The 19,379-nt window shown below is 39.8% G+C and overlaps 1 protein-coding gene across 9 annotated transcripts in view; it reads right to left on the bottom strand.

Moving 5' to 3' along the window:
- Nucleotides 1-19,379, bottom strand: part of UNC13B (unc-13 homolog B) — a 159,804-nt gene that overhangs the window by 97,740 nt on the left and 42,685 nt on the right. For all 9 annotated transcript variants that reach the window (XM_059657252.1, XM_059657259.1, XM_059657250.1 and 6 more), the window contains exons 6-7: nucleotides 14,076-14,149; nucleotides 5,999-6,056 (exon numbers count right to left, since the gene is read on the bottom strand). In XM_059657252.1, coding sequence (XP_059513235.1) covers nucleotides 5,999-6,056; nucleotides 14,076-14,149 — 132 coding nt within the window. The remainder of the gene's footprint in view (nucleotides 1-5,998; nucleotides 6,057-14,075; nucleotides 14,150-19,379) is intronic.

Raw genomic sequence — 19,379 nt, 5'->3', positions numbered from 1 at the left:
TACTGCTTCCGCCCTAACCGGTTTGGCTCAGTGGATGGAGCGCCGGCCTGCAGACTGAAGGGTCCCAGGTTCGATTCCGGTCAAGGGCATGTACTTTGGTTGTGGGCACATCCCCAGCAGGGGGTGTACAGGAGGCAGCTGATCGATGTTTCTAACTCTCTATCCCTCTCCTTTCCTCTCTGTAGAAAATCAATAAAATATATTTTAAAAAAAGAAAAAGAAAACTACTGCTTCCATACTCTTTTTAAACCTCCTCTGGCCTATAACGTCATTCAGAAGCTGATATACCCTCCCTTACTCCAAATGAGAAAAACTCAACCTGCCTCTACGAAACCCATCCTTGTCTCTGTGTTCCTTAAACCTGAGCCTACCACAGTATACCCAGGAGAGGCTCAGTCCTGATACAGTGGGGGAGTGATTCCCTTTTCTGGAAGCGATGGTGTCCAATTTTGCTTCTCTCTATTGAAAGTTAAAAGGCCAAAGAACAATCGTACTCTCTCATTTTTCAATATGTAATAAAACACTTTAGCCTGTTGGGTCCTCAGAGATAGCATTTTTTTCTCAATTACCTACAAATTTTAAATAAAATCTATTAAAACACAGAAGCTTTGAATGACAGGAGAAATTACATTTTCTATTCATTTTTCAAAATAAAAAATTCAATATTAATTAAATTTAACTCCTATTCCACACTCAAACTAAATTTGAGGCAACAAATGTGACAAAGAAATCACTAAATATAGGCCTTTATCCTAAGAAACAATGAATAATTTGGCTTCATATTGGTCTTGAAGTCAAACCTAAGTTATTCTGGCCCTGCTACATACTAGCTATATAATCTTGAAAAAGTTGTAAGGATTACAAGAGAAAATTAGTTTTGTCATATTGCCAGATTTTTGCTTGCCTTATAGGTTCCCGATAAATAGGCAGTGGGAGGGTCGGCACACTCTGACAGCCCTAATGTTTGCTGAGAGATCGCCAATGTCAGAGTTCTGAGGATGCAGTTCCCTTGAAAGCTTGCTGTAAGAATCAAAATTCTAGAAGCATTGAATGATGCCAACACAGGCTGGCTTCATTACCTGAGCTAACTTCCAATCCTGGGGATATGCGACTACTAGTCACAGACTGTTTAATTTAACTGTACACTGAGTGTCAGTTTTCTTCCTATGTACTTAACTTCTTCCTACCACCTATGTCTTCTTCTCTGAAAGGATACTGTGCAATTTTTAAATTTTAATAATTTATTAAACTTTCTAACCTTGGGCAGAGAGGGACTTCAGCTGAAAATTCTCCCAGGCCATAGCACAGTTGTCATAGCAACTGCTAAGGGGTAATTATCTTGTTTCTTTTAAAAAAGAAAACTGAAAAATAATCATGTAGAACTTCAGATTAGCTTGCAGCCTAGACTGCTCCAGGCAAGTAACAATACTGTTTCTCAGTGAAACTCTGGGACCAAAGAAGCCTCTGCTTACAAGACATTGCCTCTTTCCTCAATGTTCCACAGCACTGCATAGCAGTGTCTTATACACAGTAAGTGGTCAATAAATGCTTATAGCATGAGTAAACCAAACAAATGACCCAATCCCATCTACAAATTTCATTACTAACCCATGAAAATAACAGTAGTTATGCTGTCTGGACAACCAGTTCCCTATTCTCACTTAAGCCCATTACCATTATTATAAGAGAAATAACACCAAGTTAATTAAGCCAGTTACCTTCTCCACTCCCAAAATGCACTAAAACATTTCACTAACCAGTAGAACAATTAATGAGGACAGTTAGATTTTACTAGGGACAAATACCAAGAAAGGGAGGGGGAAAATGTTTCAGGTAAATGAAATTATACATACAAAAGCACATTTAGTGAACTGATAATAATGCTAGCATATTTGAAAAAGAGGCTTCAGGGAGGGGCATGCAGGAGGCAGCCGATCAATGTATTGCTCTCAGATGGCTGTTTCTCTTTCACCCGCTCCCTTCCCCTCTCTCTAAAAATAAATTTAAAAAGCTTTTTAAAAAAAGAATTCATGAGTTCATAGTGACAGTCTTAAAAAAAAAAAAGTAGGATAGAAGAAGAGAAAAAGACAGCTACTCAATGTAAAAGTAATGAGAGAATTAGAAAATCATCATTTTGCAACCATCATAACAGATTCTAATATTAATGAATGAAAAGTTATGAGAAAATAGGATATGTACACACAGTCTCCAAGTAGTATGCCCCCCCCCTCCAGATTACTTATTAATTACAAAGGGTGGGGGGGAATACCCTAACAGTGGAAAGATCCAGAAAACACCATCTGAACTAATAATTAACATCAGCATCACAAATAATCACAAATAATTTTTAAAAATTTGTATCAGCTAGGTAGTAACCAGAATCTAATTATGAACAATAGGACAAATCCAGATTTTAGGAAATTTTATAAGACAATTAACTGAATCCTTGCCAGTTGTCTTGTAGAATATGGGTAGAACTCTTTAATCTTTTGCAAGAGCAGCTATTGGTGAAGAGAGGTTAGCCTGTCCATTCCCTATCTCCTGGGGAGGGGAAAAAAGAATAAAGTTTGGGGATGCTGGCAAAAATTGGGAGCCAGACAGGTTAGATGTCTACCTAAGCAGGAGAATTGCTAATCTGAACTCTATACCTATCTGTGGGTACAATCTAGAGCTCATTTAGACCAATTCTTTTTTATACATCAAGAAACTTAAGTAGACAAGTGGAAAGACTTCCAAAGACACTCAGAGAGATGACAGCAAACATAGATCTAGAAAAGGACTCAATGATTCCATTACTCCTCTTAATAACTTTTAACTAGTAAAAGTAGTACTTAGTTAATTATTTAGAAAATGTAAGAACTGGAAGAGTTCACTGGACAACACTCAACCAACTAAGCCACACTGGCCAGGGCCCTTGCTCTTAAATTGTAACCGGTAGCCCTAGCCAGTTTGCTTCAATGGATAGAGCATCGGCCTGGGCACTGAAGAGTCCCAGGTTCGATTCCAGCCAAGGGCACATGCCCACATTGTGCATTTGATCCCCAGTAGGGGGTGTGCAGGAGGCAGCTAATCAATGATTCTCTCTCATTATTGATGTTTCTATCTCTCGCTCCCTCTCCCTTCCTCTCTGAAATCAATAAAAATATGTTTTTCAAAAAGTCATAGCCGAAACCGGTTTGGCTCAGTGGATAGAGCGTCGGCCTGCGGACTGAAGGGTCCCAGGTTCGATTCCGGTCAAGGGCATGTACCTTGGTTGCGGGCACATCCCCGGTAGGGGGTGTGCAGGAGGCAGCTAATCGATGTTTCTCTCTCATCCATGTTTCTAACTCTCTATCTCTCTCCCTTCCTCTCTGTAAAAAATCAATAAAATATATTTTTAAAAAAAGTCTTAATCCCACTATCAGAGACAAATTTGGTTAATATTTTGGTGCCTCTTTTTCCAGATATTTTCCCTCCAATTATATAGATTTGTTTCCCTAAGTGTATTAGTCTGCTCCAGGCTGCCATAACAAAATGCCATAGACTGGGTGGCTTAAACAACAGAAATCTATTTTCTCAGTTTCTAGAGGCTGAAAAATCAAAGATCAAAGTTCTGGCAGGGTTCAGTTTCTGGTGAGAGCCCTCTTCCTCGCTTGCAAATGGCCATCTCCTTGCTGTGTCCTCACATGGCAGAGAGAGCTCTGGTGTCTCTTTGTATTTTATTTTATTTTTTTGTTAATCCTCACCCGAGGGTATTTTTTTCCATTGATTTTTTAGAGAAAGTGAGAGGGAGGGAGGGAAGAAGGAGGAAGAGGAGAGAGGGAGAGAGAGAATACAAGTGAGAGATACATCAATTGGTTGCCTCCCACACGCACCCCAACTGGGGCCAGGGATCGAACCTGCAACCCAGTTATGTGTCCTTGACCCGGAGAACCTGAGACCCTTTGGTGGACAGGCTGACACTCTAGCCACACTAGCCAGGGCTCTTCCTCTTTTTAAAGGGGCACCAGCCCTATCAGATTAGAGACCCACCCTATGACATCATTTAAGCTTTAACACTTCCTCACAAGCTCTATCTCTAAATACAGTCACATTGAGGGGTTAGGCCTTCAACATGAGTTTTAGAGGACACAATTCAGCCCAAAAGCATTCTGCCTCTGTCCCAAAGCCACAAATGCATATCCTAATCACCTTCAAAATATATTCATTCCATCCCATCAGCTCCATAAGTCTTACCTCATTCCAGCATCAACTCAAGTCTAAAAGTCTCATTTAAATATCAACTAAATCAGCCCAGCTGGCGTGGCTCAGTGGTTGAGCATTGACCTATGAACCAGGAGGTCACGGTTCGATATCCGGTCAGGGCATATGCCCAGGTTGCAGGCTTAATCCCCAGTGTGGGGCGTGCAGGAGGCAGCTGGTCAATGATTCTCTCTCATCATTGATGTTTCTATCTCTCTCTCCCTCTCCTTTCCTCTCTGAAATCAATAAAAACATATTTTAAAAAGAACCACACACACAGAGAAACTTTCATCAGGTTAGTGACAGAAAAGAGAAAAATAAAGATAAAAATTCGCTCAATAACTTTGGAAAGGACCTATAGACTTTGAATTCACAACCTGGTCTTCAATTTAGATTCTTCTGGCCTCTATAACCCTAAATGTTTGATAAATTCTATGTCCTAAATAACCAAAAAGGGGGAGGAGTAATAAATCATAAAAAAATAGGTTTTCTTAGATAAAGAAAAAATGTTGACCTCTGCCATCGGTCTTACTTTCATCAGGAAAGTAGCCTATAGGAGGGAAGGCAACCAATGAATTTTTAAACCATAAATAGAGGTTTTCATTCTCAAAAACAATATGATGGAGGTAATATAACAAAGCGGTTCAAGGCATGGACTATCAAGTCAGGTTGTCTGTGTTTGAATATTTACTTCACCACTTACAACTTATGTAATTTGTGGCAAACTACTCAATCTCTATATGCCTCAGTTTCCTCATCTGAAAAATGGAGAGACAAGAGTAAAATCTATGTCTTAGGGTTGTTGTGAAGATCAAATAAGTTAGTACTTTTTAGTTCTTAGACCAGCATCTGGCATACTGTAAGACCTCAAAATGTTAGATGCTATGGTTCTTATTATTAGTAGTATTACTACAATTACTATTACTACCAATTTCAACATGCAGTTGATAAGAGTTTGACATGTGTTTCAGAAAAACTATAGTAACAACAACAAAAGTACAACACACAGACACACACACACACACCCCACAGCTTGAAAAATTGAAAGAGAACATACTCCAAATCAGTCCTTTAGTGAATCCTCAAGCTGTTTTAAGAGAAATTAAGGAGAAGGTAGCAATATAGCAACAATGCATGGCTCATTTCAAGAAGAAATCTGTGTGATTTGGATAAGTTAATCTCAAGAGAAATGACAAGTTCTCTTGCTCAAACATTTATCAAACTTTAATGGGGCGTACTATACTATGTATCAGGTATTGAGCCAGATGCTAGGAATACCAAAGGAAGAATTTCTATGCCTTTAAAAACTTTGTGTTCCTGTCAAAGAAATATACATAGATTATAATACATGGTAGGTTATATAATAAATGTATGCCCAGGGTACTATAGAGGAGAGTCATCTAGCTAGACTTGCGGGAAGGACAAAGCGGCAGAAAGATTTTCCAGAGTTAATGACATTAAACAAAGTCTTAAAAAAATAATAACTGGTAAATGGGGATAGAAAAAGTAAAATCATTCCTCCTGGGATAAAAGTTGGCAAATGGACAAAAAAGATGAGCACCATTGCCCTGCCTACAGCCACACAAAACCAAAAGATCTCTTCCTAAAGCTACTGAGCAGAGATCCATTGAAGGCATGGGTCTGAATAGGTGTGTTTCTGGACTATATACTGTTTACTCACACCACAACACCATCCTCCCCAATTCAAAATGAGCCACATTTGGAGAACTCACAGAAAGCTGTCATTAAGAGCTTCAGAGATAAGTTTCTCACTTACAACACTGGGCGGCAGCACTGGGCAATGGGTTCCTCTGGCTTTCTTCTTGAATAGAATACTAGAAGCAGAAAGGAGAAAAAAACACACATATAATTAGAGGCTCAAGTAAAGAGGGGAAAAACCACAGGTACCTGTAAAAAGGTTTAGTGTTTGACGGGAGTCAAAATTTTTATTGAAAAGAAATAGATGATTCTGCTGCTGATTTCCCTGTGCGATCCCAACATAAAGGCCAGAATATCAGAAATGACACTGGTCCAATGCAACAGGCTAAATCAGGATAGCAGAGACCATTCTGGCCAAGGACACCTGCCAAGCAGCTGTAGAAGGCTTAGTCTGTTGTTGTTTTTTTAACTTTTTAAAAAAAATTATCACTGGAGGACGTGTATTATTTTTAGAGAGAGAGGAAAGGGGAGAGAGACAGAGAGAGAAACATCTATGTGAGAAACACTGATCAGTTGCTGCCGGGGTCCAACCCCAGCGGGTCCAGGGGTCCCCAAGGGCGTGGATGGAGTCGGTGAAGAAGGAATGACACGGAGACAGCGTTCAGTTGATCAGCAGCCTAGCCAGGATCTCTAGCCCGGATCTCCAGAGAGGTTCTGCTTCGGATCTCCAGCGAGGTTCTGTAGCCATGTTCCCTCGCTAGGTTCTCCAGCCAGGTTCTGTCCAGGCTCTCCAGTCAGGTTCAGTGTCCAGGTTCCAGTCAGGTTCTCCTGCCAATCTCTGTAGTCAGGTTCAGTCCAGGATCCCTTGCCATGTTCTCCCGCTAGGCTCTGTCTCTAGGCTCCGAGGCCAGTCCCTCTCCAGGATCCTCCGGCATGCTCTCTCCAGCAAAGTTCTTCTGTCTCTAGGCTCCGTGTAGGTTCTGTCTTCTTGATTCTGTTCTAAGTTCTGTGTGTTTCTGTCTTGTTACAACTGTATTTATACCAGTTGATTCAATCCTATCAATCTCTATTACAAAGGTTAGGGCGTTTCTTATCTCCATTCCAGGGAGAAAAGATTATGTAGTTTAAGCATGATTGTTCGTAGTTAAAGGGATTAATTACCCGCCTGGCACTTAGTTGAGGGGTTTTATTCCCTCCCTAACTTCAGGGGAAAATCCCTACCTGGGGATTCAACCTTTCTCGGAGAGGTGACTTTGGTTAAAACACAGCGCCAAGAAGGTGAGCAAACATATTAAGAACCGTATGCCATATATGCCAGGTCCCTTGAAACAGCAAGGATGGACCGGCTCCCGGCAAGTTGCCTCCCGTACGCACCCCGACCGGGGATTGAACCCACTACCTAGGTATGTGCCCTGACTGGGAGTCAACCCTGCAACCTTGTGGTATTCAGGACAATGCTCCAACCAACTGAGCCACCCAGCCAAGGCAGAGAAGGCTTAGTTTTAGAGAAGGTTCAGAAGACCTAGAAAATGCAGTCTTCTAAGTTTTCCTATGGATAAAGTATAGATTTCCCCATTGGAGTGATGGAACTGAAAACCTCTCCGAGACTGAGTTTCTGATGTTTTTTAAAAAAAGTAACAGTGCTTCCTCCCTCATGAGGTCGTGTGTGCAATTACTTATTTAAGCATACAATGCAACATCCGAAATCTACTCCAGTTCCCTTCACATTTACACTCTAGCCTTCCCAACCCAATCCACCACCATTTACCACCAAAAAAACAAATACAGAGTGCCCTGGCTGGTGTTTCTAAATGGTTAGAGCATTGGCCTGAGCATCAAAGGATCATGGGTTCAATTTCTGATCAAGGGCACATACCTGGGTTATAGGTTTGATCCCTAGTCCTGGTCCTGGTCTGGACATGTGGGGAAGGCAACCAATTGGGGAAGGCAACCAATTGATGTGTCTCTTTCACATCAATTTCTCTCTTCTCTCTCTCTCTCTCTCTCTCTCTCTCTCTCTCTCTCTCTCTCTCTCCCTCCCTCCCTCCCTCCCTCCCTCCCTTCCTTCCACTCTCTCAAGGAAGAAAGGGAGGGAGGGAGGGAGGGAGGGAGGGAGGGAGGGAGGGAAGGAGAGAAAGAGAAAGAGAATTGGGTTAGAATTAACAAAAACAAAAAGCAAATACAGAGTACTGAAGCCATAAAAATTTTTCTCTAAAATTTTTAATTAAATTTATGTCTTGAAGATGGGCAGGATTTGAAAAGGCAAAACAAAAAAGAAAAAGACATAAACACTTTAACACAGGTACATAGTTTGGAAGACAGAATAGTTTGGTGCAGATCCCACTGGAAGATTGGGAAAACAACGTGGTCCAGCAACTTGCAAATAACCTGGAGTTTTCATCCTGACTCTGCCACTTATTAATAAGCTGTGAAATACTGGGCATTACAGAGCTTTTCTAACATTGCCGATAAATGTGTCACTCATTTAACAGATATTTCTGAGCACTTATTATGTGTAAAGCCTTGTTCCAGGCAATGGGGAGGTAGAGTATGTAAACCATGGTAAGGAGTTAGATTTTATTCTAGTGTATTGGGAGGCCATTTAGAGTTTTAAACACAAGAGAGATGTGACTTGATTACACTTTAAAAATCACTCTGGCCCTGCCCAGCTAACTCAATTGGTGAGAGTATAGTCCTGATTTGCCAAGGTTGTGGATTCAACCTCCAGCCAGGCACATACAAGAATCAACCAATGATTGCATAAATAAGTAGAACAACAAATCAATGTTTCTCTCTATCTATCTCTTTCTCTCTCTCTTGTCTCTCTCTCTCCCCTTCTCCCTCCTTCCCTCCTTTCCTCTCTCTCTCAATAAACCAATAAACATTTAAAAAATCACTCTGGCCGAAACCGGTTTGGCTCAGTGGATAGAGCGTCGGCCTGCGGACTGAAAGATCCCAGGTTCAATTCCGGTCAAGGGCATGTACCTGGGTTGTGGGCACATCCCCCGTAGGATATGTGCAGGAGGCAGCTGATCGATGGTTCTCTCTCATCGATGTTTCTAACTCTCTATCTCTCTCCCTTCCTCTCTGTAAAAAAATCAATAAAATATATTTTAAAAATAAATAAATAAATAAATAATCACTCTGACCCATTAGGTGTGTCTCAGTTGGTAGAGCATTGACCACTGTACCAAGAGGTCACCAGTTCCATTCCTGGTGCCCAGGCTCCGGGCTTGATCCCCAGTAAGGGGTGTGCAGGAGCAGGCGAACTATGTTTCTCTCTCATCAATGTTTTTATCTCTTTTCCTCTCCCTTCCTCTCTTTCTAAAAAAAAATCAATAAAAACATATTTAAAGCCCTAACTGGTTTGGCTCAGTGGATAGAGCGTCAGCCTGTGGACTGAAGGGTCACAGGTTCAATTCCGGTCAAGGGCACGTACCTTGGTTGCAGGCACATCACCAGTAGGGGTTGTGCAGGAGGCAGCTGATCAATATTTCTCTCTCATCGATGCTTCTAACTCTCTATACCTCTCCCTTCCTCTCTGTAAAAAAATCAATAACATGTATTTTTTTTAAACATATTTAAAAAAATAAAAAGTCACTCTGGCTACTGTGTGAGATAAACTGTAGGGAACAAAAAGGGAAATAGACCAATGATTGCAATTATCCAGACAAAAGTTGATGATAGTTTATATAGCAGTGTCAGTAGAGAAAGGCCTTTCAAGTGGTTGGATCCAAAATACAAAACATTTTTTGTATAAAAATATACTTTTATATATAAAACTAGAGGCCTGTTGCACGAAAAGATTCATGCAATAGGCCTTCCCTTCCCCTGGCTGCCGGCACCGGTTTTCCTCCGGGACCCAGGCCTTCGCTCTGGCCGGAGCCACCTTCAGGCCTTCGCTGCCCGGGCTGGAGCCGCCTTCAGTCTTCGCTCCACCGGTTCGCGCCTACATATGCAAATTAACCGCAATCTTTGTTGGCGGTTAATTTGCATATCTCACTGATTAGCCGATGGGAGGCATAGTGAAGGTATGGTCAATTACCATGTTTGTCTATTATTAGATAGGATACTATACAAGCAATAACCTATGATACAAATATCAGAGGTAGATAGGAAGGATCATAAGTCAAGTACAATTTATTTTATTTTTGTTATATGTTTTTATTGATTTTAGAGAGAAGGGAGTGGGGAGAGAGAGAAACATCAATGGGCTGCACAACCCCTACTGGGTGGGAATCAGGCCTACAACCCAAGCATATGCACTGACCAGAAAGCAAACCAGCAGCTTTTTGGTGCATGTGACAATGCTCAACCAATCGAGCCACACCAGCCAGGGTGAAGTCAGGTACTATTTACTTATTTATTTATTTATTATTTATATTTATCTATTTATTTATTCAGTCCACGGGCCGACGCTGTATCCATTGAGCCAAACCGGCTAAGGCCTACCTTACTCAGAATTCAAATTTTCTTTATTGTCTCAAAGATATCTTGTCACAGTTGATTTGTTCAATTCATGATCCAAACAAATTGTACATATTTGGTTATTATGTCTTTTAAATCACTTTAATTCTACAGTTGTTTCTTCTTCTCTCATTTGTTATGCAGAATTCTGTACATTCTAGATTTGGCTGATTATATCCCAAGGTTTTATTTACCATGTTCCTCTATCCCTCTTACTTCTTTAAACTGGAAATTATTTCTAGTAGTTTGAGGATTAGATTGAAATTTATATTGAAGGTGTATGTGTGGGGTTTTTTTTTTCTTTTTGGTGGGGTGATGGTGTCTTATGTCACTTTTAGTGATATTAAATTTCAATAGTGGATTCAACTGGTATCACCCTTATCATCCATTATGAAGTGATCCCACCAGCCTTTCCCCTAATGGTTTTCACAGCATAAAACCGACATAAAATTTTTAAGCAGACATAAAAATGAGCATAGTAAACTGAAACCTTTACACTTACCTCCAAGATTCAGTAATTATCAAGATTTCATAAATGATATATCCAATAAGGGGTTAATATATAAAACACAACCAACTCAATAACAAAATAAATAAATAAATAACCCAATCAAAAACTGGGCAAAGGACATGAAAGGGCATTTTTCCACAGAAGATACAGATGGCCAATGTACATATGAAAAGATGTTCAAATTGAAAAACACCGCAAAGGACAGAGCGGACATCATCCAGAACAACAGGAAGGCTGGCTGAGTGTAAATTCTACAACTAGAAGGAAAGAAAAGCACACTGAGAGCCAGAGGAGCTGCGGAGGTGAAGTGCAGAGGTATGGCGGCTCGCTCGCGCGTGGAAAGCGGGTGGCACCTGAGGACGCGGCTGTCTTTTTGAATCACAAGCTCCCGACTGCTCTGAACTCCGGTTCCGGGAAGTCTCTGGGGACCCAGGACTCATACGGGGAGAAGCTACACTGTCGGGCAGCGGGCGAACTTGAGGGCGGCTTTCCCTCAGAGGTGCTTGCAGCAATTATCGGGTCACTGAGACGCTCGACTGCTTAGGGCTGAGCGGAGAATCAGCCATAGCTGCTTGTTACGCCCTTTGATTCCCTGAGACCCCGCCATGCCCAGGCTACGGCAGAGGCTTTTGCATGTGAATGTACCTAACTGCAGCAGAGCCAGGCAGACCCAGAACTTCCAAGAGAAGGCCCAAGGCCCCGCAGCGGCTTGCATTGCTTCACAGCTGAGCCTCTTCGTGGCACCTGCTGTGTGGCCTCAGGCAGAGGCTGAATTAGCACCTCCTTAGATCCAGGAGCCACTGTACCCAGTGGTCAGAGGGGGACCATCCAGATTGCAACTCCTCAGATCCATAAGGGACACACTCAGGGAGCAGACTCAGTGAGCACCAAAGCCCCACTGAAGCAAGTCTTGCCCCAGAAGGGTGTCTTCAGCACAGAAGCTCTCCCACTTCAGACACAGCTGATTCTCACAGCCAATTGGCCTGGAGGTCAATTCCTCCCAGTGATCCTACAACAACCAAGGCACCAAGAGTGCACCAAGAGTGTCCACCTCAGGTAACTGGGGAGGCTGAGCCACTGGGCCCTGCAGGACACCTGGCGTGCAGGGCCACTCTATCAACACAGGGAAGCAGCCAAAATGCGGAGACAAAGAAACAGGTCACAAATGGCAGAAATGGAGGAAAGCAAACAACTGGATATAGAGTTCAAGGCCACGTTTATAAGGTTTTTCAAGAATTTTATGGAAACCGCCGATAAATTTAATGAATCCCTCAGTAAGTATAGTGAGACCATGGAGGACATGAAAAAGGACCAACTAGAAATTAAGCATACACTGACTGAAATAAAGAATAATTTACAGAGATCCAACAGCAGACAAGAGGATCCCAAGAATCAAGTCAAAGATTTGAAATACAAAGAAACAAAAAATACCCAACCGAAAAAGAAAAAAGAAAAGAGATTCCAAAAATATGAAGATAGTGTAAGGAGCCTCTGGGACAACTTCAAGCGTACCAACATCAGAATTATAGGGGTGCCAGAAGGAGAGAGAGGGCAAGATATTGAAAACCTATTTGAAGAAATAATGACAGAAAACTTCCCCTACCTGGTGAAAGAAATAGACTTACAGGTCCAGGAAGCACAGAGAACCCCAAACAAAAGGAATCCAAAGAGGACCACACCAAGATACATCATAATTAAAATGCCAAGAGCAAAAGATAAAGAGAGAATCTTAAAAACAGCAAGAGAAAGACAGTTACCTACAGGGGAGTACCCATACGACTGTCAGCTGATTTCTCAACAGAAACCATGCAGGCCAGAAGAGAGTGGCAAGAAATATTCAAAATGATGAATAGCAAGAACCTGCAACCAAGATTACTTTATCCAGCAAAGCTATCATTCAGAATTGAAGGTCAGATAAAGAGCTTCACGGATAAGAAAAAGCTAAAGGAGTTCATCACCACCAAACCAGCATTATATGAAATGCTGAAAGGTATTCTTTAAGAAGAGGAAGAAGAAAAAGGAACTCTTACCATTTGCCACAGCATGGATGGAACTGGAGAGCGGATAAATACCACAGGATCTCACTCATTTGTGGAATATAATGAACAACATAAACTGATGAACAAGGACTGATCCAGAGACGGAGAGGCATTGATTGGACTGTCGGGCCTTGGAGGGAAGGTAGGGGAGGGTAGGGGTAAGGGGGAAAGATCAACCAAAGGACTTTTATGCAAGCATATAGGCCTAACCAATGGACACGGACAACGGGGGCGGGGGGGGGAGGTGAGGGCATGAGGGGGGGGGGGTAGAGGGTAACGTGGGGACAAGGACACATATGTAATATCTTAATCAATAAAAAATATATTAAAAAAAAGAAAGAAAGAAAAGATGTTCAACATCACTAATCATCAGGAAAATGGAAATCAAAACCAGAGTAGCAAAAGTGGTACTTTTCCAAAAGTAAAATAACTTATTTTTCCCTCCGCCACCAATATCAAGAGCATTCCCTATTCCTGATGGCCCAGATTGAGTTGTGTTCTTTTCTGTGCAACAGACCCATTTCTGGTGATAAGTTAGTATAGCAGGACACCAAGCATGTAATAGTCTAAACATCCTTTAAAAAAGCAAACAAATAAGGATATATAGATCCAAAAATCTGGGAACTAGCAGAAGAAATGCCTTTGTTCATCTGTGTAACAAGAGGACAGTTTTTCTAGTATAAGCTCCTTCCCCAACAATCTAGAGCCAGACTACTGCCAATTCAGCCACTTCTAGGCAACACTGAGAAGAATAGGAAAAGTAGGAGAAAAATCCTTCTAATGAAATGTCAGGCAATCTTCCAGATGCCTTTTTCTGTTTCTTTTTTTAAATATATTTTATTCATTTTTTACAAAGAGGAAGGGAGAGGGATAGAGAGTTAGAAACATCAATGAGAGAGAAACATCGATCAGCTGCCTCCTGCACACCCCCCACTGGGGATGTGCCCGCAACTAAGGTACGTGCCCTTGACCAGAATCTAACCTGGGACCCTTGAGTCTATAGGCTGACGCTCTATCCACTGAGCCAAACCGGTTAGGGCAAAGTGCCTTTTTCTTTAACACAGTTTAAAGTCTTTCATTCTTGAACATACTTACAGGCCCCTCTGTTGAAAAACTATAAAGTGTTCTATAAAAAGATTTTCTCTATCTCTCCATATTGCAAATAAGGCTGTTCCTACCTCACTGTCAGCACCCAAGGCATTGATTTGCTCCAATTTGTAGGTCCAATATCTGGCTTCTTCCTCTGGGATATCTACCATGAAAAAGAAGAAACCAGATTACAAAGTTAATAATTTAATCATGAGTCAATAATGCTTTGTTCGATCAGATAATCAAACTTAGAAGGGTGATAGCAATGCACTAATTTTACTGGTGGCTTCATTCTTTCTATGAATATTATCTTGAATCTTTACAAAAACCAAAATAACGTTCTATTTTTTCCACTGGACCAGAAGACTTAATATTGTTAATGTGTTAATACTACTCAAAATGATCTACAGATTCAATGTGATCACTATCAAAATCCCAATATGTTTTTTACAGAAATAGAAACCACATCCTAAAATTAATATGGAATCTCAACAGATCCCAAATAGCCAAAACAATTTTAACCCTTTTCAGTCCAATGTGGAGGCTGACTCAACAGACCAGGTGCTAAGAGCAGGTCCAATGTCGAGCTGAGGTCTAGTGAGACAGATAACTTCAACATTCAATCCCGTCAATTAATTTGGATCAGACTGTTTGAATTCCAAAAATAAAATTGGACCACAAAGGGTTAAAAGTAAGAATAAAGCTGGAGGACTCACATTTCCTAATTTCAAAATTTACTATAAAGCTACTAGAGGCCTGGTGCACAAATTCGTGCAGGGTGGGGTCTGGCCTACCTGCCCCAATGGGGGCCCATCAGGCCAGGCTGGCCAGGGGTTGGGGCTGCAGGTGGTTGGCTGGCCAGCTCCGCCCCCAATCGGGGCAGGGGTTGGGCCGATCAGGGCCCGGATCAGGCTGGTTTGGCTGCTGCAGTGCATGTCATAGCCACCAGTCATTCTGGTCATTCTGCCATTCCAGTCGCTGGGCTTTTATATATATATAGATAGTAATCAAAATAGTGTGGTACTATATTATATGACATGATAGAGGTATCAGCTAATGCTATGATGGTGGTAATCATTTTCCAATATATAAATGTATCAAATCAATACATTGTACACCTTAAATTTACAGTGTTAAATGTCAATTATATCTTAATACAAATATTTTAAGTGTGTGTGTGGGGGGAAACAGTGTGATACTGACATAAAGACAGATATATAGATCAATAGAATAGAGAGCTAAGAATTAAACCCTCATACATGTGGTCAAATGATTTTTTGACAAGGATAGATTCAATGGGGAAAAGAGTCTTTTCAACAAATGTTGCTAGGAAAACTAAATATCTGTATGCAAAAGAATGAAGTTGGATCCTTACCTAACACCATAAAAAAAATTAACTCAAAATGATTCAAGACCTAAAACCATAAAACTACTAGAAAAAAACAGAGGGAAGCTGCATGACATTGTATTTGGCAATGATTTCTTGAATAGGACACCAAAGGCACAGGCAACTAAAGAAAAAATAGACAAATTGGACTTTATGACTATCAAAAAATTTCTGCCGTAAAAGATATTACCAATAGAATAAAAAGGCAACCAACACAATGGGAGAAAATATCTGCAAATAAATTATCTGATAAGGGATTAATACCCAAAATATACAGAGAACTCTTAAAACTCAACAACAAACCAAAAACCCAATTAAAAACTGAAGGACTTGATTGATTCTTCAAATATATACAAATGGCCAATAAGCACATGAAAACATGCTCAACAACACTAATCATTAGGGAAATACAAATCAAAACTACAATGAGATACTACTTCACACCAATTAGAATGGCTACCATAAAAAACACACACACAAAAACACAGAAAATAACAAGTGTTGGTGAGGATGTGAGAAACTGGAACCCTTGCATACTATTGGTAGGACTATAAAATGGTACAGCCACTAGGAAAAAACAGTATGGCAATATTTTAAAATTTAGAATTACCATATAATGCAGCAATTCCATCTTGGAGTAATAATATACTCAAAAGAAATTAAAGCAGAATCTCAGAGATTTCTGCACACCCACGTTCATAGCAGCATTATTCACAGTAGCTAAAATGTGGAAGCAACCCGTGTTCACCAATGAATGAATGGATAAGCAAAATGTAGTATGTATATTAAATGGAATATTATTCAGTCTTAACAAGGAAGGAACATATGTTGCAACATGGATGAACCTTGAGAATATCATGCTGAGAAACATGCCAGTTACAAAAAGACAAATACTATATGATTCCACTTATCTGAGATGCTTAGAATAGTAAAAAATCATAGATATAGAAAGAATGGTGGTTGCCAGGGGCTGAGGGGTAAGGAGAATAGGAGTTATTTTTAATGGGTACAGAGTTTGATTTTTACAAGATGAAAAAAGCTATGGATATGAATGACGGTGACGGTTCACGACATTATGAATGTATTAATGACACTAAACTGTACACTTAAAATAGTTAAGATAGTTAATTTCATGTTATATGTATTTTACCACAAAAAAAGAAAAATTAATAATGATATATACTCATTTCTATATATTTAAGATTGACTATTACAACTTACCCCAAAACAAAACTCACCTTTTATAAACATCAGATATATACAGCATGAAAGAGAAACAATGAGGCAACATATGGATCAGAGCAACTTTGGAAACATTTAGACAGATATATCTTCCTGCCTAAAACTTCATCTCCTTCCCCTCAAACTGCTCTTCAGCAATTAGTGGCAGTATTTCAAAGTCTTATAATAAAACCTTCAAATAATCTACTACCTAGTTTGTGTAGCACTTCCTCATCCATAAAATGGTGTACCCTGTAATTGTTTAAAAGAAGTGAGAGGACAGGAAGAGCTGCTATGCTGCAGGTCTATAAGTTCTGATGTAGAATAATGTAGAATGATTCTCTAAGACAGTGGTTCTCAACCTTGGCTGCACATTAGAATCACCTGGGAATCTTTTTTAAAATCCTGATTTCTGAGGAGGGAGGGGGGTAAGAGATCAACCGAAGGACTTGTATGCATGCATATAAGCATAACCAATGGACATAAGACACTGGGGGGTAGGGGAGGCCAGAGGATTGTCAAGGGCGGGGGGGGGGGGGGGGGGAAGGAGTCATATGTAATACCCTTTGTAATACTTTTAGCAATAAAAAAAAAAAATACAAATAAATAAATAAATAAATAAAATCCTGATTTCTGGGCCTCATCCTCCGGAAATTCTGTTTCTTTGTTTCTTTGTTATGGGGTGGGGCCACAACATTAGTAACAAAGAAACAGAATTTCCGGAGGATGGGGCCCAGAAATCAGGAATTTAAAAAGGTTCCCAGGTGATTCTAATGTGCAGCCACGGTTGAGAACCACTGCTCTAAGATACATTGTTAAGTGGAGAGCATCAGGGACACCAAATGTGTCCGAATATACTACTATTTGTGTTTTAAAAAGAGATTAAGTCTATATTTGCTTATAGATTCAAAGACTGACTCTGCAAAGATACACAAGAAAGTACTAATTATGACAGCCTATAAGGAAAAGAATTTATTTGTGAGGGAGGCTTAGTAATTTTCACTGGATAACTTTTTAAACCACTGTGCATGTATTCCTGCCTTACCCCTCAAAATAGTTTTAAGAAAAATATAGAGCTGTGATTATGTTTACTGCAGTATAATTTATAATAGTATAAACTTTGAACAAACAAAATACCCAACAAGAGGAGTGGTTAAATATATTATGGTTTAAAAGCCTAGGCCCTAGCTGGTTTGGCTCAGTGTGAACAGTCAAAATTAAAATTAAACTAAATTAAAACAAGATACCATATCAACCAATTACACAGAAAAAGGTTAAAGATTGTGAAATACAAAATGTTAGCAAAGATGTGTAGAAAAGGGACATCTTGGATACAGCTGATAAGACTATAAAATGGCACAATCTTTCTGACAAGTAACTTGGCAATACTATGAAAAGTAATGGTGCATATATTGTTTGACCCATTCTTTATTTTGTTTTATTTTTTTAATTTAAATTCTTTATTGTTTAGAGTATTACATATGTCTCCTTTTTCACCCCATTGACCTCTCCCCGGCCACTCCCACCCCCATGATCCATTCTTTAAATTCTACTTTAAGGACTTTCCCCTAGACTCACAAATGGGCACAGATATACAAAGCTGTTCATTACAGCAGTATGTAATACTAAAAAAAAAAAACCTACACGTCAATTAATAAAGGGTTACTTAGATCATTTACCATATAGGCATCTGTTCAGACCAGCAAGATAGACCTTAAGTATAACATGGAACAATGTCCAAGATAATGTGCTTTTGTAGTTCATACAACACTTTATGCAGTTATGTGCGGTTTAATAACAAGGTATGTTCTGAGAAATGCATCAGTAGGCAATTACATCATTGTGCAAGCATCATAGAGTGTACTTACACAAACCAAGATGATATAACCTACTATACACCTAGGCTTTATGGTATACCACCATCATATAGGTGGCCCGTCATTGACTGAAATGTCATTATGCGGCACACGACTGAATCACTATATGTAATATATACATATGATTCAAATTTTGTCAAAATAAATTTCTGCAAAAGAAATTTCTTATTTCTAAACCAAGACACACAAAAAATAATAGTGGTTAATTTCTTTAACCACTGAAAATAGAATGCAAAGGAGGTGGGAAGAGAAACAACTTTTATTCATGTACATTTCCATACTATTTGAATTTCTGCCAGGGAATGTATTTTTTGTGATTTTTTAAAAAATTTCCTTTTAAATTACTATTCTACTTATTAGTGCTACGTCATTGTTAAAATGAACGGATTATAAGTTATACATTAACTTCAAGACAATAAATGTTAAAATGTTATCACAAGAATAAATTATTGATGTTCTCTAACACGCAGGTATTTCATAAATCATACTAAACAGTCATAAAAAAGTAAATACTTAAAGAGAATGCTTTTATTTTTTTTAATATATTTTATTGATTTTTTTTACAGAGAGGAAAGGAGAGAGATAGAGAGTTAGAAACATCGATCAGCTGCCTCCTGCACATCTCCTACTGGGGATGTGCCCGCAACCAAGGTACATGCCCTTTACCAGAATCGAACCTGGGACCTTTCAGTCTACAGGCTGACGCTCTATCCACTGAGCCAAACCAGCTTCGGCGAGAATGCTTTTAGTACAGATTCTTTAATTAGCACCATTCTAGCATCAACTTTGCATCATCCCTGGGATAGTCATTATAGGAAATAGAGAGGAAGACAAGAATGCCCTCAAAAAAGATGGCTGATAAGACAAAAGACACAGGAATAAAACAAATAGCAAACAATTTGAAACAA

Source organism: Myotis daubentonii, chromosome 11 (genome assembly GCF_963259705.1).
Source record: "Myotis daubentonii chromosome 11, mMyoDau2.1, whole genome shotgun sequence".
NCBI lineage: Eukaryota > Metazoa > Chordata > Mammalia > Chiroptera > Vespertilionidae > Myotis > Myotis daubentonii.
The sequence above is the reverse complement of the archived record's forward strand: the minus strand, read 5'-3'. Positions and strand labels throughout refer to the sequence as shown.